Source organism: Hyaena hyaena, unplaced genomic scaffold, assembly GCF_003009895.1.
Source record: "Hyaena hyaena isolate Hyena2069 unplaced genomic scaffold, ASM300989v1 scaffold_75, whole genome shotgun sequence".
Classification (NCBI taxonomy): Eukaryota; Metazoa; Chordata; class Mammalia; order Carnivora; family Hyaenidae; genus Hyaena; species Hyaena hyaena.
Genome location: NW_024080707.1, coordinates 1999559 through 2023896, shown reverse-complemented (window position 1 = coordinate 2023896; position 24338 = coordinate 1999559). Strand labels below are relative to the sequence as shown.

Here is a 24338-nt window from a genome sequence, read left to right as displayed (position 1 = left end):
CTTAACTGAGGAACAAGGGGGAGAAGAAGGGGGGAAATGGTGAGGGAAAGGGAGAGGCAAACCATGAGAGACTCTTGAATGCTGACAAAAGCTGAGGACTGATGGATGTGGGGGGGAGGGGGGATGGGCATGGAGGAGGACACCTGTGGGAGCATTGGGTGTTATGTGGAAACTAATTTGACAATAAACTATTTGTAAAAAAAAAAAAAAAAAAAAAAAAAGAAAAGAGGTCTGAACACAGATGAAGGCAAAAGGAAACACAAAAGCATGAAACTTTGTTTAAATATGAGAAAGACAAAGAATATTCAATAACATCCAATGTAAGTGGCATTCTTGAAATAGAAAACCTGAACAAAAGGACAAAAAAGATAGACCACGGAAGGAGGACCGCCCTGAGAGGAAAAGAACTGAATTGTAGATCAAAAGGACATAGTCCCTATAGGAGGGAAGACAAAAAGCAACACTGAGATGGTCTATTTACTTCAAGTATGGACAAACAATTCTTCAAGAAGTCTCACAGGGAGAAAAAAAACATAGTCAAAAGTCACACTGGCCTTAGGGCTTTGCGGAGCAATAATCCAGGCCAGAACAAGACGAAACAGAGGCTGCAAAGCACCTAAGGACACAGGGGCTGCTCATATCATGGCCAGATGAACCCGCCAAACGGTGAGGAGACATTCTCAGACATGAAAACTCAGGGCAGAGGGCACCACATGAGCCCCTCTGCTACAAGGGAGGGAAGGAAGGAGAGAAGAGTCTGAGGAAATCGCCCAACAAGAACCAGTCAACCAAGGTAATGATGAATGGAAAAGCTGTGGTAAAAAGTAGCACAGCTTTATTCAGATACAATTCATATGCCAAGCAATTCACTCATTTAAAGTGTATAACTTGATGGTGTCTAGTCTATTTAGAGAAATAACCGGAAAAATCATCAAAATAAAAGAAACAGAAAAGTGGTACTCGGTGAGAAAACCAGGCCACAGAATTCATTTAAATCTTTTAGATATAAGACCAAAAAAAAACCCTGGAAATTCAGGTCACAGAAGAAAACTTATAATAGATTTTAGCAACAAAAAACATTGAAAACTGAGTCGGAGGGAGGGGAGAGGAAGTGGGAAGAGGCCTAAGTACATTAATCCTCTTACTGTTTGCTGCAGAAAGACAATCTCTCTCTGTCTCAATTTGAAGTGTGAAATAAAAAACCAAATATGTCAGTCTCCTAATGGCTTTCATAATCTTAAAGAGCTCCCGCAAGAATGAATATCCCTGGTGATGATGAAAGATTTACCTGAAATTCAGTAATAATTCCTTCAGGTTCACTTCAGCTTTGCATTATTCAATTTAAATAAAATTAAATATTTTTTAAAGTACATAAAGTATAGGAGTTGGTTGCCCTTACACATCTGCAGGTAACACAGATGCATGAGGAGGGGTCTAGAATGACATTTTTCAACTGTTAACCTGATTACTTCTGGCTACTAGGATTTTAGGTGACTAGTTGCTTTCCCTTATATTTTGCCATATGGCTTGAATGTTTTATAGTAATCATGTACCATTTTTATAAAGAAGTGTCAAATGATAAAATTCTCTGCGTTTTTCCCACATCTTACTCTCCTCTTAACCCCAATCAACTTGTTCATCTTTACAAAATCCTGATTTTTCTTCTTTGTGCTAGGACAGTCAACAGAGTTTTACATTGTTTTGTTTTGTATTAGTAGGTAAGGTTCAATGGAGGCTGAGGAATTTTGTTCAGTTGTACTTTCCCCAGATGTACTTAATAAGGGATGAATATGATGATCTTTACTTACTGAAATGACATTTTTATCAGCCATTTATTAATGAAATGCTACGTTCTAACATCTGTATCAGCAGCAGCATTTGTTTGTATGTATATGTATCAGCAATAACACGTAGTATCAGGTGACCACATATTACGTTTCAGGATTCCACTAAGAGCTTCATAGTTGTTAGCCAATCCTCAGGAACCTATGCCATACATACTCCTACTAATTCTATGGATGAGGAAAAAAAAAAATCCAAGAAAGGTTAAGTTTGCTTGCTCAAGACTACACAGCTAATAAATTACATGATATTCAGCTATGAGGGTAAGTCCATGCTTTTGCCACCACGTGATTGTTCTCATATAGTGCTGTGTATTTAGTAAATGGCCAGTAATTGTTTCACTATTAAACCAGAAAAAGGGGCACCTGGGTGGCTCAGTCGGTTAAGCATCTGACTCTTGATCTTGGCTCAGGTCACGACCTCACAATTTGGGAGTCTGAGACCCACATTGGGCTCTGTGCTGATGGTGCAGAGCCAGCTTAGGATTCTGTCTCTCCTTTCTGCGCCTTCCCCACTTGTGCTCTTGCTCTCTCAAAATAAATAAATAACTTTTAAAAAATTGAAAAAAAAAAAACTAGCAAAGTATGCCTCAGAATACTTTTGGATGAAGCCTTGCAATGAATTTTCTCAATGCATCTAATTCCCAAGATACCTGTTTCATAAATTAGGGAAGGAGGCTCTCTACCATCTAAAATTAGGATTTGAAGACAGCTTCATCCCATGCCTTACATTATAAACTTCTAATTAAGTGGCAACAGCAAAGGGGCTAAGTGTATCTCAAAGCGTATGAGACATGCCCAAATAGAGAGAAATCATAGTTAAATATCTAAAGTAGATCTAAATTTAACATGTTAAAAATTGAGTTAATTTTAAAGTGTTGGTTGAAAAGTTAAAAAATAAGTTATTCTTTCAAACTTCAAGTTTTACATTTTAAGCTTGCTAACTCACTTCTAATATTAACTGTGGCATTTATTCAATGCCCTATATTTGAATTTCATGAAGTGTTTAACTTTTGCCCTCACACACCCTTCTGACCTCATATGCTCATATCTTCAGCTCTAGGATTATCTAATTACCTACAGTTTCCAGAACACACCATGTTGTTTTGCATGCAATGTTCCCTCCCCTCACCCCTCACCCCTAAGATAGGGTCAGTTCCTTTCTCTTCGGTGCTACCTCTCACCTTTCACTTCCACCACTGGGGCTCCCAAGGTCCTAGACTGCAATTATTCATTCAGCATTTGCTCCTGGACTAAGCTCAGAAAATATGCTATTCCCTCCTCAGACAGACCAACGCCAAGCTCGTCAAGACACACCAAAAATGTATACTCAATTGGCGTTTTGATCTCTGAACCAAGTTTTTCTAGGGTGTATTCAAATATCTGTGTACATATGTTTTCCATATGGCCCTTAATGCTTGTTAAAATCTAGTCATTTTCTGAAACACAGAGGGAATAAACAAAGTCAGAGTTGCCTATCATATTAAAATTGTTCCTCATCCCAAGACAGCAGTCAGATCAGTCAGAAGAAAATAGCCACCAGAAATGGACATTGGAACAGGGTCTCAGGAGAGAATCCAACCAAACGATACCTAAGGCCATGTTTTTATTCTACCATGTTTTTCAGTCAGATCCTCTGAGCTCATACAGACACCAAGGACAATGAATATAGGGAAGTCCCAGGATAAAAACAAAGTTCTTACAGGTTGCATTTAAATCACAGAAACCAAAGACAGTCCTCAATGCCTAGGGCAGCACAAAAGCTGAATCACCACTAGATTCTAAATGCCAAGAAGGCCAGGTCCAGCTAGCATGTTGCTCTACTGTAGTGTCCTGGCAGTGCCTGGCACAGAGTTGGTGCTCAATAAATACTCAGCTGTAGGAAAAATTATGAATACTTAGAACCAAAAGAAATTTTCACAATCGCATGGGACCATTAACAAAGAGGCTGCAGTAGCTTTAGTGGAATCACTAGCTAGACATAAAGTCTGAACAGGCTCTATTCTTTGGATGTTATATCACAAGATGAGAGTGTGCTAAATTTCAAGGCAGGAGTGACCAAAATGACTCTTCATAACCTAACCCTGCTGAGTGATGGTCTTTTCCTGTGTAGCTCAACCAATAATATTGTTTCGTTTCATTTAAAGTATATATAGATACCATTTCTTCTTATTGCCCATCTTCCCCTGGGCAATGTGAAGTCATGTGTTCTCCCCTAGTACACTATTCAACCTGAAATTAATTACATGCCTACAAATCCTTCCATTTAGGAATATCTGAATATTTAATAATCATGTTACAAAGTATAATCAAGAGCAGGTGTTATAATCTCTTCTTCCAAGAAGATGATAAAAAATGTCAAGTTTATTTTAAAACAGAAATTTGCAGATGCTCTATTCCGGAGATGACTATTATGGTCACATGATGGCTATCAAATGTAGCTTGGTTTCCTAGCATCCACCATTTACTTGGTTACCAAGGGCTCTGAGGAAGTATGTACCTTAGAAATACTGCAGATCTGAGATCATTTAACTCTCAGAGAAAACAAATACACACAAACACCGTACATTCAAGCAGCTGTGACTTTTGCTTAAAAAAAAAAAAAAATCCCAGAACTATCTACAGAAAACCCCAGTTAGTTATTAGCATTCAACACTGCACTGAACCACAAATGAAACATACAACCACAGACTGAATAATAACTCTCGTTCCAAAGGGATCTTTATTCTGATGAAAGGCTTAAATTGAATATTCCACTCATAATTCCAAAATTTAATGCTTTTTTTATGAAACCAAACTCTGACAACAAATTTTAAATTATTTTGATGCCTCACCTAAGATCATATGGTAGACAATTCTGTTCTTGTTACCTGGAGATAAATTAGGATGGAGTTTGAGAACTTGCAGGTTACTATTTAAATACACAGGTTGGCAGTCAAATTTAGAAATGAAAACCTCTATTATTAACACCTCTCCCTACTGGTCCCACCCAGCTGCCAGCCCTATTTTTAAAAAGTGAAGAATTTATATCTGTTTTAAAGAGACGGTTACTGTTCTCCAGCTATTTCACCTAATAAGTAGTAAATACTTTCTTTATATGAAACTGGAAAAAAAAAATAACCATGCATGATTTTACAACAAAATTAGACAGCTTGCAACACATTCCATTCTTCTAGTAGAATATTCGTCTTAAAAAGTAAAGAAAACTTTTTAAAACTGTCCTCACACATTCAACTTCCAAGAAAATAAAAGAGGGAGAGAGAGAAAAAAGGAGACAATCCCCACAGATGTACACAAGTATTAACGCATAAACTAGGGTTTCTTACCCAGCTGGAAAGGACACTGCAAAGGTAAGGTAGAGCTGAACTATCTTTAGCAAGGACATAGCTGACCAAACCACACAGCACTCAGGCACCCCATCTACCGACCCCCCCCCCCGCCCCCCGGCCTTCCCTTGGCTTGCATCCACTCTACTTGTTTCCACCCACCATTTGCAGATGCCTCTCTACAGACATATGGACCAAGATGATGAGTCATCTGTCATCCAGAATTCTTTTCTTGACCTTTGCACATTCAATCACCTTTAGCACACTCAGCAGGCACGTCCTCGGCAGAGTGTGTGCCCTGTAACATAAGGAGCTGAAGGCTGAACACAGAATGAAGCATTTCTAACACTCCTCACTTTGCCAAGTGGATTTATTCCAGAGCTTTAAAGGAAAATCACAACTGAAAAAGTGACCAGATGGGTCTTCAAGGAGAAAGATACAAACTAAATCAGCCATGATACTGACGCACTTCACTAAAAACAGGCCTGTGATGTAAAAGAACTTTAGTTATTTGCCCTGAGAGGAGAAGTTATGGCAAAAGCAAAGCACATAAAGCATTCCATAACTAAAACTGACTTTCAACTTCACATGGCTAAATATTTTTTAAATTATTTCTGTACTTAACACTTCATATAGTCACTAAGAAAACAAAAAAACAAAAAAAATGCAGGACTTTTTATAATGTAGGATAAATAATAATAACAAAATAGCATACCTATATGTCACTTATTATATGGCAAGCATTCTTTTAAGAACATTAATATATTCACTTCATCCTTACAAACCCTTTCCTAATCCCTGTTTTCCATGAGGAATAAAATGCCCACAGAGGTAAAATAATTTGCCCAAGGTCACACACTGGCAGTAAAATGGCAGAGCTGGGTTTCAAACAGGCAGTCTGGCACCTGAGTGAGGTTAGTGGTTATTACACTAACCACCTTTCCAAAGGAGTTTAATATAGATGATCCTTTTTTAAAACAAAGTTTTAAGTTTAGACTAAATCTACACAAGTTTGCTTTGTAAGGTGACAAGCTTTTCACAATTAAAGAATTTAAACCGGAGAAATTACAGTCAGGTGGTGGCAAAGCCAAAGTTTACCCATCATAGCAAACACCTACACACTGTGAAGGACTACCTGGTGTGAGTCAATGTATAGTACCAGGAGAAATTCAAGTGGCCCAGAGAAGAGTAAAGGAGGTGGTGACTGTCAACAAATAAAAAGCTCAAAGCTCCGCGGGCAATAAAAGCCAGGGGAGGGGGCACCTGGCTGGCTCAGTCAGTAGAGCATGCGGTGTCTTTATCTCAAGTTGTGAGTTCGAGCCCCACATTGGGTATATCTCTACACATTGGGTATAGAGATTACCTAAAAAATTAAAATCTTTAAGAAAGAAAAGAAAACCCCAGGGGTGTCTGGGTGGCTCAGTTGGTCAAGTGAGTCTGGCTCTTGATTTCAGCTCAGGTCTTGATCTCACACTCTTCTTGAATTAAAGCCCAGTATGAAGACTACTAGAAAGAAAAGAAAGAAAGAAAAGGAAGAAAAGGAAGGAAGAGAGAGGGAGCGAGGGAATGAGAAAAAAGAAAAAAAGAGAATGAGAAAAAAGAAAAAGAAAAAACCACAGGGCTGTCTGTAGTAGCTAACCTCACTCATAACTCTTGTCAATTTTCCTCTCTCAAATAGTGGGGGAAAGGGAGGAAGGCAAACCATGAGAGACTCTTGAATGCCGAGAACAAACTGAGGGCTGATGGGGGTGGGGGAGAGGGGAAGGAGGGTGATGGGCATGGAGGAGGGCACTTGTGGGAATGAGCACTGGTGTTATATGGAAACCAACTTGACAATAAACTACTTAAAAAAAATAAAATTTCCTCCCTCAATCCATTCTCCTGGATGGTGCCTCCTTTCCATCCTACTACCATTGCCCAAATTCAGGCCTTCAACATCCCATGGTCCAAATATTCCAACAGTCTCATATGTGGCATCTAGCTTCCACTTCCTCCCTGCCCCAGCACCTACTCTCTCCTCTGCTAACAGAACAGTCTTTCTGAAACACAAATCTGATCATGTTATGGCCCTGCTTGACAACTTTTCAATGGTCCTGGTAGCAAACAATTTCCAGTTCTACCATCTTTGTACAGAATCAAACCCCATCCACTCCAGAATTTCCCCTGCCTGCCTCTGCTTGCAGGCCCAGGAAAATACTAAGCTATGCCATCCTTCTCTTACCCAGTTCACATGCCCCTCTGCGGAGAACATCTGCCTTCCAACCCCCATTCACAAACCTGCAGAACCTCCATTCATCTCTTTTTCCATAAAGTTGTTTCAATATTTCCTCCCACCGCCAGAATATAATTTTCTTTTCTGTGTCTGCAGGGTACCACATACATATGCTTCTACTCTGCTATCAGTAACTACTATTTTACACACCTGATTCCCCTACTGTGATAGGAACAGTGTCTTAGCGTTTTATCAACAGCACCTAGTAGGGGGACCTGGGTGGCTCAGTCAGTTAAGTGTCCAACTTCAGCTCAGGTCATGATCTTACGGTTCATGGGTTCGAGCCCCGCGTCGGGCTCTGTGCTGACAGCTGGCTCAGGGCCTGGAGCTTGCTTCAGATTCTGTGTCTCCCTCTCTCTCTGACCCTCCCTTGCTCACGCTCTCTCTCTCTCTCAGAAATAAATAAAACATTTAAAAATTTTTATAAAAAACAAAAAACAGCACCTAGTAGTTTCTGACACACAAGAGCAGCTTTATTCGTTATTTCCTAATGAGTAAGAGCATGTCTTCCATACATAGGCCATTGTAGCCTCTCTTAGCCAGAGTTGTTATCTCGATCACCTGTTCCCTCTAGTCCCATGAGAACAGAGTTCCAAATTTTTAAATCCGAATTCTAGAAAGGCAGGATCTACTTTATAGTCAACTTTTCAGAATACCTACAAAGTTAGGAATATATGTTAAATAGTAGTTCACAATGAATGCTCCACAGAACAAATCCTGTAGGTTCGTGGTGGGTATTGGGAATGAAATGGGAGATTCTAAAATCAAATAAATTCAGAAAATGCCTCATGATGTCTCCTTCTGTGAAGAGTTAAATTGCATTGTGAAGAACTAAAGTGCATTATATTAAAGTTTCAATAAAGTCCTGAAGTAAAGAAAACATGTTTAACTTTGGCACTTACTACCTTTGAGCAGTTACCTAAAGCCTACTTTGCCTCAGTCTTCTCATCTATTAAATGGGAATAACAGTATCTACTTCTTATGGTATTGTAGGGATTCACTGAAACAATAACTATCAGGTGTTCCAAACAATGCTTGCACACAGTAAGTACTCAATAAATGCTAGCAATTTTTAATATTTAACTTGGCACATCTGTTTTCTTTTCTAGTCATTACTAACACTGCACACTACACACTTGAGAAACACTTTATACAATGTAAGGACCCCACCATACTAGTCATTTTGGAGATTCATGGCTCTAGACTTTAAGAGAAATATAGCCAATCTGATAGTTTAAATGTAGGCAATTCAACTGGCTTCTCTATGGCTTGCAAACATCAAGGTTTCAACTGTCACAACTTCCTAAAGCTTCCGTTTCACCAAATTAAGACAGGATTGACTGCCTGGTCTGAACTAAAAACCGCCCTGCAATGGAAAGGAGTTTCTTATACAGAATTCTCATTCTCTGCCAGTTTGTGTTCCTAGAAAGTAGCCATGTTCATCAAGTTTCTATTTGCGTTATACCCAGGAATCTTGCTATTCAAGAATAAGACAAATAATTCACCCAGTCCATTGTTTTCCTTTAATAATGGGCAAACTTAAAGTAGAAGATCCTTAATTTCAGCTTCATGGAGAACAAAATTGTGTAATATGTTATGTGTGAGCATCTGCATGTATTTTCTAGGTAAAATATCAAGGTCTTCATCAAGGGGCCCATTTACCTAAAAAGTTTAGGAACCACTAACAGAGGTTTGAAATAAGGTCCAGGTATTACTTATACATATGTAAAACAAAAATCAAACAGTATCAAAGAGTATATTTTCTTAATATCCTTTCAAAGATGGCTTATGTATATATTTCTACGTGGATATAGTAATACCACAGCATCCTTCCATGTTTACATAAATAATAGTATACGATATAGACTCTACCACAGCTAGCTGCTTTCACTCAACAGTGCATCTTAGAGATCTATCCATGCCAATACATAGGTACACTTATTTGGTTAACAGACATCCCTGTGATAGATACTTAGGTTGTTATCAGTGTCTTGCTAGTTACAAATAGTAATGAGAACAGACAACCTTGCCAATATACCTTTAGGAAGAAATCCAGCACGGAACTGCTGAATCAGAAATACAAAGAGTGCTGGGCTGCCTGGACGACTCAGTCAGTTAAATATCCAAATCCTGGTCTCAGCTCAGGTCATGATCTCACGGTTCCTGAGACCGAGCCCCCTGTTGGGCTCTGTGCTGACAGCTTGGAATGTGCTTGGGATTCTCTCTCTCTCTGCCTCTCTCTCCTGTTCTCCCCTACACCCTCGCATGCACATGCTCGCTCTTTCCCTTTCAAAATAAACAAAAATAAACTTAAAAAATAAAGTATAAAGATTGCTAAACTGCCCTCCAATGCCTGCCTGTTTTATACTCTCAACAATATTTATTTCCTGTACACTCAATAACAGATCTTCAGATTTTCTATTTCTGTTCATCTGAGAGGTGAAAAATGGTAACTCGTGGTATTAATTTGTGTGGCCTATTATGAATCAAAGAACCTCTGATTTAAGATGAGTTGTACTTATGACAACATAGTCATGGAAACAATGAGCACCATCGAAACTGAAATAGTAATGGGAATACAGTAAAGGTTTGCTTCAAGTCACTGGCTCCAGTCAAGTCAAAGAGATGGTAGTCTGGAGACAGAGAAATGAAAAGATTTTATCACAGTGAGTTTCTATCATGTGGCCAAATTGGAATATGCCTAAATAAATGACTGAAAGCTTCTAAGAAAAGGCATTTTGCAATGTGTCAAAAATTAAGGGAGTGTCAATAACCAAGTATTCACAGAAATCCAGCTTACCCACAAGTTCAACTCACCATCTAGTAGCCAGTGCTGGCTGCGCCTATTTTCCAGCTCCGACATCATTAGGCGTGTGATCACGTGATCTGGAACCAAAAGACCTTTCTCTATGTACTGCTTGGCCATATCACCAACTTCTATTAAGAAAAACAGGAAAAAGAGACACTCAAAAAAGCTTCAAAAAAAGAAAAGCTTATGAACTCTTTCTGCCTTCTCTCCCATTCCTCCCTATTGGTATGAGGGGAAAGTTATGAGGGGAAAGGGTAGATGTTTTGGGGGTGATTTTTTAAATACTGGTTTCAATAATGGTAGCCTTGTCTCCCAAAGAATTATAAAAGCAGGTTTTGAAGATAAATAAGAAATACACAAACAGAAATAAAAATAAAAGAGTATTTCCATAAATTAGGCAGAGAAGATAAAAACAGGGAACAAAGTTGGAGTCCAGAGGGAGGTTTATTCGCGAAAGGCCGGGACAGAAGTCCTGGAATTTCCCAGAGGTGAGAGGTGCAAAGTGGACACTGAGCCTCCCAAAGGTTTACGACAGCAAGGACGTGTGATCAACTCTATGGTTCTGGGGATGTATAAGGCTAATGGAAGCGGAGAAGCACAACCATTTCTTAGAGACCAAAGGAAAACATTTCCACTGGTCTTCTATAAAGAATGCTGGATAATACAAACAAAAACTTCTTTTCATGAGCCTCAATGTAAGTAGATGGCACCTTGCTGACACAGCTGTAAAAGCAACTCAGTGTTATTAGTGGAATGTCAACTTTATAAAAGAATGTGAATTTATTTTTATGATTATTTCTTTTAATTTACATCCAAGTTAGTTAATGTATATTAAAAGGATGTGAATTTTTAAAAAGTTTTTTTCGAAGAAGAAATGCTCGATCTTATTTTAAAATAACAATTTCTTATATGTGGAAACTGTGTTGGGTTCATTGGAACAATCAGCAGTTTAAATCTGTTAAGTTTCTAGGAATTAATTTTTTTTTAAACTAAAATGAAGTCCTCTAGTCTCCAGAGAACTGAAAATGAATCATTAAGAACCAAATTTTTGACAGGCCAATTATGTTTTGTTTTTTTTTTCATTTATTCGAACTTTACTGTTTTTACTCAGTTGGCCACATTCAGAATAATTGTTAAATAGGACCATATTTTACTCCTTTATAATAAATATTAATTTACATTGCAAGTGACTGATACAATTTCAACCAACAGTGCCCCCGAGAAGATATTCACTGCACTGTTATCTAGCATATTGCCTATATTTGATGATGACTTCAGGAAAGGCCAAGTATGTTCTTATAAAAACACGAAACAGAATTGTGTTGCTGCAAAAAAAAGCTCAGGAATCACACTATGTCCCTAGTTTTACCTTGAATTCAGGGTAGAACCTTTCCTTCCCCGAACTGAATCAATACTCCTCTAACTGCAACTCTGAAATATGGACTGTCAAGAGCTCCATATCATTCTGATTACTACTACTGGCTCAAAATTATTGGCTCTGAATACTACTACTACTAGCTCAAAGTTAGATCCAATGACACTGATTCAGTAACCTACTGCAAGAAACAACACCAAAAGACAACCACACTGGCGAATGTGGCTAAACATGCATACGCACAAAAACACATCCATTCACAAAGTATTTATTACCTCTCTACTGGGTAACAGGTAATAATGCACAAAAGGAGCAGTGAATAGAAGCTGCAGCTTACCTACCAATGTTTAAGCACTGCTATTTTCATGAAGAGCAACAATATTAATCACTAATGAAGTAACTTACTATGTTAACATACTAAGAAACATATTATACCAGGCACTGTACCATAAGCACTTTGTATGTGTTTTTTCATTTCATCCTCATAAGATCCTCAACTTCAGATAGGAATACTCATATTTATGACAGCTTTACCAAGATACAATTCACACACCATAGCATTCACCGCTTTAAAGTGTACAGCTCAGGAATTTTTAATACATTCTCAATGTTGTACAACCATCACCACCACCTGATTTCAGAACATTTTTATTACCTCAGAAAGAAATCCTGTACCTGTTAGCAATCACTCCCCATCCCCTCCTCCCTCTATCTAGCTCCTGGTAACTATTAATCTACTTTGTCTTTACAGATTTGCCTATTCTGCGCATTTCAAAAAATGGAATCATATAATTTGTGGTATTTTGTGTCTAGTTTCTTTCATTTAGCATAACGTTTTCAAGGAGTACTTCACCCAGTTTCATGGTTGAATATCCATTGTATGGGCACACCATATTTTGTTTATATACATCAGTTAATAGACATTTGCATTGTTTCCACATTTTGGCTACTATGAATAACACTACAATGAATGCTCATGTACAGGTTTTTGTGTGAACATATGCCTTCCGTACTCTTGGTAATATCTGTATACTATGCATGTTTTATAACGGAAAAATCACTGTTGGATAGTATGCTTGGAGTAACTGACAAGATTGGTGCCATCCGACTCTGCAATGGTCAGGCCAACCCCAGGGCCCTGTTCTTAGTCCCATCTACCAAACTTTAAGATAGATATAAACAAACAAAATATATATACATCTTCCAAGATGACAGACCAAGACGTGAACTGGCTCCAAATATCCCATGAAAAGACAGTGAAAGCACAGGAAACATTTTATTTAGAAAAGAGAAGACCCAGAGAAGGGCATGAAAACAATCTGCCCATATCCTGATACTTGATACATGGAAATGGCATTATCCTACTCAAACCCCAGAGTTTACAATTAGGCCTAGTTATGGGAATTACAAATGGACAGAGAAAAAATGGCCTAAGGAATGTCTGAATGGAAATTCAAAGACTGCCTAAGAGGGGACATTATAGAGACACTCGGAAAACTGGTTGGGGATTGGGCCACTTAATGTTTAAGGTCCTTTTAGATCAGGATTTATGATACTGGGATACTTTTGGACTCAGGAGTTTAATGCAGAACAGTAGCCAAATGATGGCCCCAACGCCTTTAAATATTTGCTAGATGGTGCAATATGTACACCCTCTAGTATCTCAAACTTATCATGGCCAAAATCACACCTTCCCCTCTCACAATGCTCTTGCCCTGGGATTTCTTTACTCAATCAATAACATGACTCTCCTCAAATGTTACATAAGAGTAAACACCACTTGTCTTGATTTTCTGGACTTCTCCCATTCTTCATATCTAATCGAACATGAAGTTCCTGCCATTACACTTCCACAGCATCTGTCATATCCAAGCCAAATGATCAAAACATGAAAGTGCAACAGTAACTGTTGTGAAGATGGCTGCAGCGCAAGCGATGTCACTGTGAGGAAAGAAAGCACGATCTCCCCCGCCCCCATGGCCCTGGTGGTTAACCCGAGGGCACAGCTTACTAAAAAGCAGAGCTAAAAGAATAAAGCAATGAGTTACACTCCAAGACCAATTCACAAATCTTTACAGAGTGAAAAAGAGACAACTGGCCAAACAATCACACTGATAAAGGATCTCCTATCTAAGATCAAAGGGAGTTCTTTACTCAGTCCTGTGACCTGCTACAAAATCAACAGATTGCTTCCGGGTTCTTCTGCACATAAGTCAACCCAAAGAATCATATATTACTTGAACAGCCAATTTTCAATTCTTAGCTTACTTCACTTCTCAGTAGCATCTGAGATGGTTCCTTTGCATAAATATGGTAGGAAAGTGAACCTCTGAAAATGCTAGCCAACTGCAATCCTCCAGTGCCTTCCCATTTCACTCAGAGTACAAGCCAAAGTCCTCACCTTGATTTAAAAGGCCCTTGTTCCCTGACGCCATCTCCTGCTCTCTCTCCATTGCCCACTCTAATTCTAGCCACACCAGCCTCCCTGTAGTTTTCTGACAATCACAAGCATGTGCTCACTTTCAGAACTTTTCATTTGTTGCTCCCTCTGCCAAGAACACTCTCTCCCTGTGAATTTCACATGGATTATGCCCCTACTTCATTCAGATCTCTGATAAGTCTTACCTCAAACAGGCCTTCCACCCCATCTAAATAGCACAAGGACAAACACACATCCCCATCACCCTCTAGTCTCTTACTTATCCTGCTTTGCACTGTCTTCTACAAACCCAGATCCAACATATAGATGTATTTGTCAGTTCACTTTTTACCTCCCCCAACCAGAATATTATTAATTCATTCAGAAAAAATGAAATACTTTGTTCAATACCATATCCTTAGTACTTAGAATATAGTCTGGATGTATGAGATACTCCATAACAATTTGTTCCATGAATGAATGAAAGAATGAATGAACACCTTGAAGATGATAATTTCCTCCCACCCCTGGCAAAAATCAATCTGATCTTTCTGTATATCTATGATAGAACCACGATCCCAAGATCAAATATGGCTCAACCTTGCCAGGTATCAGCTTTTTCAAGGGAGATATGAGACAAAGTATGATCAGTACTAGTTGAGATGGCCATGTCATGTTTCAAAGCTCAGTCTTATTTCATCAGTATTTTAAATCATATATAGAAATGAACTAGGTCAAGTAGGAGAAATGAGGGGAAAGAAACACCATGAGTCAATAATGCAGAAGCAAGGGGCTGCCTGGTGTACCTGGAGGAACTTCAAGTACAGAGAAAAGCATATCATGAGAGATATAGCTAGACAGGTGGGAAAGATTTTTAACAGGTAATTTTAGAAATGCCATTCCCACAGACAAGACCGGCATTTACAGGGCCCAGTACAAATGAAAATATGGAGCCTTCCTGTTCAAAAATTGAAAGACTCTAAATGCCAACAGCAGAGCATTAATCTAAGTGCAAATCCTTGTGTGAGTACACAGGTCACATGCCCACCACACCGTGACCTCTGAATTGGGCTGGTGTGGTGAAAGTCAAGGAGCCTGTGACAATCATCCAAGTGGGAGACAAGGTACTGCACTAAAGCAGAAGCAAGGTTAGAAGACATTCTGCCCCTTGAGAGAACACCTTTGAGACACGGAGACTGAGGGGACCCCACAAAGACCGCTTTTTTGCCACTGCTTTTCTTCTCAAGACCTAAACCCCTCCCTTACGTATGCCTTAATATGCCCTCTTTAGAAAGGTCAAGGACTTAATGATTTCTTTGACGTCTTCTAGCACAATAGATAACATCTAAGGAGGGACTGGATGGGGTTGTCAGGAAGATTTTCCAAGACCACTGACTCCAGACACCTTGACAGCAAGACTCCTGGGCATAAGTGACTCATGACTCATGGAGGACACGGGAGCACTCCTAGCTCTGAGCAGTTCCTGGATGCCTGAGGACAGGGACACAAGACCACCACCCTCAATTAAAACCCCAGACCCCAATGGTGAGAAATAAGCCCACTGCCCCAACCAAATGAGGGACACAGAGACTCCGAGCAGTGAAGCTAGGCTTTAATCAACATTTTTGCAAGAGCGGGTGTCGGATCAGAGCATGCAATTTATGTCCTCGTATGAAGTCCCTCCCCTGATTTCTCATTGAATGAGTACTACAGAGGTACAGTATTACCCAGAAGTTGCCTATGCCCATGTAAGGCTGAAAAGTAGTCTGATTGGAACAAATGGATATTCCTTGAGGTGATGCAGAGACTTGAGTTTTTTGGCACATGCCATTGCAAAGCCCGGGAAAAATGGAGATGGGAAGAAGAACCAGGAAGCGAAATGTCAAAGGGTTTGGGACTCCACTGTGTGCTTGGGGAGGGGTTCATACATATTTCCAATAGATTGTAAACCTATTGTTAACTAGACAGCACAGCTTTTATTTGATATTTTTGAAAATGAATCATCTCATTTCTCACACCAAGCAATGATGAGACTCATTCTGCTTTTCCTTTCCAAGTCTCCCAGATGCTCCGTCTGTATCTGCTCTCTCTATAGCTTCAATAAATTCTGCTCTTACTTCCTACCAGCTCACATTTGATTTCTATCCCGCACGAAGCCAACCAAGGACCCTCTTGGCCACTCCTATAGGACCCTTCTGGGTCCTCAGGCCCAGACTGCCTACATCACCTTGAGTTAACCCAACATAGATTGTGCAATTCCAAGCTTAAAATAACCCTGTGGAAGACTTCCAGAATCATCTTAATCCAATTTACTAAGTAAGAGAAAGATCTAAGTGCAACATACTTTCCCAACTACTTTCGGCAGCCTCGATCGATCTTCGGAGCAGGCAGACAACACTTCATCTAATCGGATACAAAATCAAACTTCTACCACACCTTTAATCTTCACCAGAATGAAAACCTAGAAAGGTTAACAGCCAGAACAAAACAGTGTTTCTGCATCTGAATGAAGATCTCACTACAACAGCAAAGGGAGATAAAATGTTGATAAAGACAAGAGGCCCAATCAGAAAGCTGGGACCTTCATCAGCCTTTGTCAGCTTGCTTGAACGTAGTATCACTGAATGGGTAACACTCGTACCTGCTCCAATTTGTCAAGTAGTATTCCAAAGAAAGGCTGTGGACACACATGGTCTTATGCAGCTTCTGAATCCTTAGTGTATATATAGACATGCATGTGCACACGCCCACACATACAAGTAAGTCATAAACCACCAGGAAGTTTTCAAAAATAAATAAATTTAGAGTGCCAAAAACAGGCCAAAAGCTCTGCATTTTTTAAGCTTCATAACAACAAAAAAGAAAATCCACAGAATAGAACACAAATGATGAAGGCCACATTTGGAAAAAACTTTCCTCAGAAAGGAAAAAATGAAGTGTCAGATTACAAAATGGTAATATTACAAAATTACGTGTGTATATGTAGATTATATATTATCATCTTCAATGTTATCATTATAACGTTGTGATATATATTTTATAATTATACTTATAATTATAAAAAACTAATATTCTACCTATTTTACAATATAAATTTTGTGGCAATGCAGCTTAACCTATTTCACTAAATTGTTAAATATAAATTAAGATATAATCTTAATAACCTTGAGAAATATATATTTTCCTTTTCTAGCTAGATCAGATAACATACAAACTGTCAGAATTTAAGACTACCAATTAAGTTGTATATTTAAGATAATATCAAGCTTAAAAATTTATGATAATACATAACTTAAGACTACCTATTAAGTTGGCCATCTGTCTAAAATTTATACCTCCAAGATAAAGAAAAGATATTTTTATTGGACTCATTTCTTTCACATTAAAATTTGCCACTTTCAGGAGTGCTTGGGTGGCTAAGTCCGTTGAGTAGCTCTTGATTTCGGCTCAGGTCATGATCTCAGGGCTCCTGAGTTCGGGCTCCACATGGGGCTTTATGCCCACAGCGAAGAGCCTGTTGCAAATCCTCTGTCTCCCTCTTTCTGCCCCTTCCTGGCACGCGCTCACTCTCTTAAAAATACCTAAAACATTTTAAAATATTAAAAATTTTCCGGGTGCCTGGGTGGCTCAGTCAGTTGAGCGTCTAACTTTGGCTCAGGTCATGATCTCACAGTTCATGGGTTCGAGCCCCATGTCAGGCTGTGCTGACAGCCAGCTCAGAGCCTGAAGCCTGCTTCAGATTCTGTATCTCCCTCTCTCTCTGACCCTCCCCTGCTCACGCTGTCTCTCTCTCTCTCAGAAATAAATAAAACATTAAAAACAATTTTTTAATTAAAAATTTACCACTTTCACATTAACAGAGTGACATAGATTATTGTATCTATGGTATGGTAAATATGACAAAACATTGTCAGCTGCTCAATGGGGAGGATGTTAGATTCATTAGGAATTGTCTTAAGACTGGTTAAAAAGAAAATATCTTTTTTCTAAATAACGAGGAGAGCCAATTAAGCAAATTACATTTCTTTAGAAAATCCATGAGAACACACACATGCATATTTAGGTAGTACAAAATCCATTCAATAGCACCCTAAATACTCAGGACAGCCAGCTTCAACATTCCAGAGACTGAATGACCTCCAAACAGAAATAAATTCAATATGGGAAAAACAGATTACTGCCATGAAACAGGAGGTAAACGGTCCACTGTTTAGGGAGGGGATAAATGGAGAACGAGGGATGGTGGGTTTTATAGTTTAAATACTCTGTGAGGGAGCCTGGGTGGCTCAGTTGGTTGAGCATCAAGACCTCAGCTTAGGTCATGATCTTGAGATTCAGGGGTTAGAGACCCACACTGGGCTTTGTGTTGACAGTGTGGAGCCTGCTTGAGATTCTCTTCTCCCTCTCTCTCTGCCCCTCCCCTGCTTGTGCTCTCTCTCTCAAAAAAAAAAAAAAAAAAATTAAAAATAAATAAATAGAAACATACATACTTTCTGAACCCCTAAATATTCATTCAGCTGATACTGATTAAGCATCCACCACACAGCAGACTGTATCAACTTGATATTTGAGCTTAGGGCTTAGAGACTAATCTAATCTTTGGGATTGGGTGCTAGCCCACTAAAAACTTTCAATAGCCAAATTTTACAGAACTTCATTCTGTCAGGCAGAAAACTAAACAACAGTTATCACAATTAAGTTATACAGGCTCTTACTTGCTAGTACAGTTCCATATAAATACATTATGAAATAGTAATAGGTTATTGGTCACGGACTAAATGGATTTGGTCAAACACTGAATCTGCCAGCAGCTAATTCACCTCTGACCACTAAAGAGTTTTCTCTGAAATACTAGTCCAGAATTGCAGAAAACCAACCAGACTCTCTTAGTTCTTGACACTGGAGACAAAAAGATTTGTTTTAACAAAGGCAAAGATTAAAATTTCAAGATAATCAACCTACAGGATCAAACCTCAATTACTATTAATACTTCAAGCAAAAGCAAATGAAGTCCTTTTATTTCATTTGAGTATCTGTCTTATCCTTCTTATCTCTTTTTTCAATAACCAACCCAGAAAGTGCCAACATCAGGGCAACGATGTCAAGTGTGTGTGGTGGCATAGGCCTCCAATCACCTCTGCAATGACCCTGCCAGCATCCTGGAGGAGACTTCCCATTTTACCCCAAGTCCACCCGGGTCATTCCAATCATGTACAACCACAAGTGAAAGTTCTCATCTCCAGGAACATACCACTTACCAATTAAAATTTTCTGCACATCTACTACAGGCTAGGCACCATGCAAGGCACTACAGACACAGATATAGGAGACCTCAAGAAGCTAATTGGGAGAGAAGTGGAAAAGACTCATGAGAAAATAATTATTTGTTCATAAGTGTGTGCCCTGGGGGCACTGGGTGGTTCCGTTGATTAAGCCTGACTCTGGCTCAGGTCATGATTGATGTTTGCATCGAGGTTTGTAAGTTTGGGCTCCGCATCAGGCTCTGAGCTGACAGCAGAGAGCCTGCTTAGGATTCTCTCTCTGTCACTCTCCCACTTGCATGCATGCTCTCTCTCTCAAAATAAATAAACTTTAAAAAAAAAAAAACGTGTATGCCCTAGTGTGCATGTAAGGAACTTGGAAACAGCCACTTTGTCCTTAGCAGAAGAATAAGTTGAATAGACTGAAAAACAAACCACAAACAACTCTTCTTGGATCCATAAGAGAGGGGAGGACACAGGGCAAACTACTGCCCCCAAGCTTAGAGGGACAGGCAAGCAAGTAAAGGAGTCACATCTTACCTGAGCAGAGACTCACGAATGGAAACCACCTCAGGAACCAGTGCTAGGTAGGAATTCCTAAATTGTAATTGAGGAATTGCTAGAGGCTCAGTGTGGACAAAAACTCCAGAGGACACAGTCATGGAGGGGAGAGGGGGGGAAGTGTAGGGGCACAATATTATGAGAGTACCTCCAGGAGCTTGACCAGGCTCCCATAATAATAAATACTGGAGATGGGTCACTGAGTGGCTCAGTTGGTTAAGCATCCGAGTTCGACTCAGGTCACTATCTCGTAGTTTGTAGGTTGGAGCCCCATGTCAGGCTCTGTGCTGACAGCTCCAAGCCTGGAGCCTGCTTCAGATTCTGTGTTTCCCTCTCTCTTTGCCTCTGCCCTGCTTGTGCTCTGTCTCTCTCTCTCCTTCTCTCTCTCAAAAGTGAATAAACATTAAGAAAATTTTTTTAATACTGGAGAAAAATCTCCTTAAGCTTCCACAGCGGGAGGGAGAAAGGAACTATTCTGAAATAGAGCACTTTGTTCTTAGCAATCCATGATACATGTACAGATGAAAGGAGGAAGTTTAACCAAAGGACTCTGCATTTAACCTCAAGTTTAACCTTGGAAAATAAACAGCTTCAAAGAGAAGGCTCATAATTAGGCTACTGAAATTCTAAATGTCACTTTGCCTCTGGTATAAATCTCAAACTGATTTTATTTCCTCTTTAAGTCTAGGCTTTGATCAAAAGATAGGATTTAATAATCAGTAGCTTCTTCCTAACACTATTTCCCTCCCACATCCCACAAACTCATGCCAGTGTTTTCCCCTGCTGCCAGAATGGACTAACCTGTACTTCTGATCATGTTGAGTCTCTACTTAAAATGCACCAGTGGGGATCTATTTACTGCCCATTCTGGGCTTCTAAGCCCAGAGTGGCTTCTAAGTCCCTCTAAGATCTGGCCCACACCTAAATCAGCAGCATGGTAGCTCTTCTCCCTTCACTCACATGTTCCACCCCAGCCCATCTCTACTGTCCAGCCCCAGGTCTCTCCTCCCTCTTCAGCTTCCCCAAATGAGGTTGCCACTCCATGGCATCCTGTCCTCCAGCTCTGCAGCACTCATCATGTTTGTATTTCTCATGCCGGTCTGCACCACCACATAGTAGGGGATCATGGCCAACTGGTACACCCACTGCTGTCTCTGCAGCACCTTTTCAAAACAGACATTCAATGTGCACTTGAGGGGCACTGGGTGGCTCAGTCACATAAGCATCTGACTCTTGGATTTCGGCTCAGGTCATGACCTCACAGTTCATGAGATTGAACCCCATCCCACATTGGGCTCTTTGTGCTCTCTCTCACAAAATAAATATATAAACATTTTAAACAACATATGCACGTGAAAACTGACTGGTCCTTCCAACTCCATTCATTCCCTAGAGGACCAGAGCTAACTGAACCTTTGTAACAGAGGTAGCGACTGATGACAGCGATCTGAGTACAAATGCTTCAACTATTTAACTGCATTCGAAATTTAAGAATTATATTGGAATGTATCTTTCCCAGTTAGGACTTCCAGGTTCAGTTCAGTTGTAAAGGGATATCAAAAAAACTACATGTAAGTTATCATAGGTTCACTGGCCTTGCTATTATAATTCAGCCATTCACTTAAAAATATTTACTAAGCAATTATACTCTATGCTATGCTATAGCATATATCCTTGCATGTCAGGGAAACAATGAACCATGAGAAGTAATCTCATATGCTTCTGATGGCTTGGACAGGCATCAAACAGTTGACAACTTGGCCTATTTCAAAACAAAATCAAACTCTAAGAATGGTCTCCTGTCTTTTACCAGCACAACCAAAAAGAAAAATAAACAAGGTTTAACTTTATGCTTTCTTGCCCAAAGAATCTGTCCATTTTTATAAAAGTCTAAAATTCACAAAATTAAACTTGTGTATTCCTCAAAGTACTGCTGAGGGATACATGCATATATGGCAACACTATATGGTAAATGAGACACCTCGGTGGCTCAGTCTCATTTCAAGTCACAATCTCACAGCTCATGGTTTTGAGTCCCACATCGGGCCCTGCACTGACAGTGGCTAGCCTGCTTGGGATTCCATCTCTCCCTCTCTCTCAAAATAAATAAACAAACTTATATATACAGTAAAGCATAGAGAATAATAAACTCATATATATGTATTTATACATATATATATTCATGGTAAAGCAAGAGAATAATAATCGTAAGATATTATTCAGGATAGCAGTTCCAAGTAATGGAGAAAGGGCTTCCATGATACTGGTAATGTTCTATCCCTTAGGCTGAGTAGTAGATACACAATTGTTATCCTTTGAAACATATACACACGGCATACACTATTTTGTTCTGCTTGCCTACAAAGTGAGGGCAAACTGGATACAGAAGACAGAGCTGGACAAATGTCCACAAGCAGTAAATTCCCAAGATGCCTGGCTAAATCGCCAGAAGGATAACTACTCAGTGTTCTTTGCATTGTTCAAGCTAGAAAATGCTCAGTGAAAGGCCCCTGTAAAAGAGCTTGTTATCTTCATAATGCTACCTAAAACCAGTAGAAACCACTGCCTACCTCCAGTATCATCTCTTCTCTAAATCTTTTGTCATGAGAATTCCAACAACAACAACAACAACACACACACACACACACACACACCCTATATAAGGCATGGTCAGGAATGAACTGTAGTGTTGTGATTCTACAAACTACAAGTTCCTTATCCCCCCAATCATAAGACTCTTTTGGCACTAGAGTAGTTACAAAATGAAGAAAATCTTCATTCCATAAACTGTTTATCATTGATATCACTTTGATAAATCTCTTTTAGTAAGAAAGCAAACTTTACAAAAAATCTTTGTGAATAGATATTAAAATCCTGGGGCGCCTGAGTGGCTCAGTCCATTAAGCCTCTGTCCCCTGATTTCAGCTCAGGTCATGAATTAATGGTTTGTGAGATCAAGCTCTGAGTCAGGCTCCACACTGACAGCATGAGATTCTTTCTTTCTCTCTTTCTTTCTCTCAAAATAAATAAACTTAAAAAGAAAAGAAAGATATCAAAGCCCTTTAGAGGCAGAAGCCATGGAAGAAACTCCTAAATATAAGGCATTTTGGCACTTCACTCAAATGACTCATTTCAGATGTCCAGTATCCACCCCTCAACTGGCCTTGCTCACAGCCAGGCTTTCTTTTCCTTCACAACAAAAAGACATGATTTTTAATCACGCCCTAACACTTACTTTTGTTAACTATGAAGAAAAGTCTGAACCTAATATGATGATCAAGACTATACACGTTAGAGCCAGGCTGCCTAGGTTCAAATCCTGGCACTGCCACTTATAGGCTCTGGTCACACCCCATGCAGGTCACAGTCTGCACAATCATACTGCGTCTACCTTTCATTCTTCTTGTTATATGGGGTTGTTTACAAATCCTCCATACAAGATTGTAACACCCTTAAGGCTAGAGACTATCTTTTTTTAACCATCAATAGGTGCCACTTCACTTGAGATGAAAAAGTATCATTATGTTTAAACTCTCCATCCTCCAGTCTCCAAGGTCCTACAGATTACTAGTAAACTTTCATCTCACTATACCCCTGCCATATCTTCTGTGTACTGCATTGTACAACAGTCCTAGTAGCCACGGTCACGACTTCTAGGCAATTAAGACTCAGAAAAACCTTCTCAATCACACAGTAGGAACTATGTTTAGCAATGTTTCCTTTCAATGCTATCTTACCATCTAATTCCTTGGCACTGAATAACTGAGTAAAATAAATTACTAAATTAAGCAAAACACTGTTATCTGATTTAGCTACATAAATGGACATTCCATCCCTTTTATCAATGGTTCTCACACCTATTGCTTCAGTCTACTCAAGCTGGTGCAGAAAGATGATTACGACAGACTGCACTTGGATCCCAAGCCTGACCTCTTAACAAAAAAGATCTGTTCCTACAAGTGGATGTTTGCTCCTCCTAAAGCTCTCTGACATTCTTAAACACCCACAAAATGTATATGAGTCAACTCATAGATTTCTAAGATTAAGACTAAAAATACTCTCTAACAGAAGAAGCAGAAAGTTTCATGTGAGAAAAACAACTGATTTTCAAACAGGCAGGTACATGGAAGTCACCCCAAGAGAGAAGCTATACTAGACTGGACTACCCAAAATCCAATGTCTCCTTTTGAGATGAATCTGAATGTCTGAGTGACACAGATAAGCCTTACCAAAAGAGTGTCTTTGATAAATCACAAGACATTAGGGATTGTAAACTATTGCTACAGGAGGTTATACTTCCTTTCATATAAAATAATACAAAACCTCGAAACTATAAGGTAAGACTCATCCTAACTGTTCTTTGTTCCTTCAGACATAGACCCCGAGAAGATCAAGTCATTCACTGACCACATGTCTCTCCTGAGGAACAGTGACTTGACGTGAAGTACCCACCTTCGAAGTTTGTCCTTTGCCA

The 24338-nt window shown here is 39.4% G+C and overlaps 1 protein-coding gene across 5 annotated transcripts in view; it reads right to left on the bottom strand.

The window, feature by feature from the left end:
- The window catches only part of AK4 (adenylate kinase 4), a 74653-nt gene that overhangs the window by 20225 nt on the left and 30090 nt on the right, over positions 1-24338 (bottom strand). For all 5 annotated transcript variants that reach the window (XM_039233451.1, XM_039233454.1, XM_039233452.1 and 2 more), the window contains one exon: positions 10257-10376. In XM_039233451.1, coding sequence (XP_039089382.1) covers positions 10257-10376 — 120 coding nt within the window. The remainder of the gene's footprint in view (positions 1-10256; positions 10377-24338) is intronic.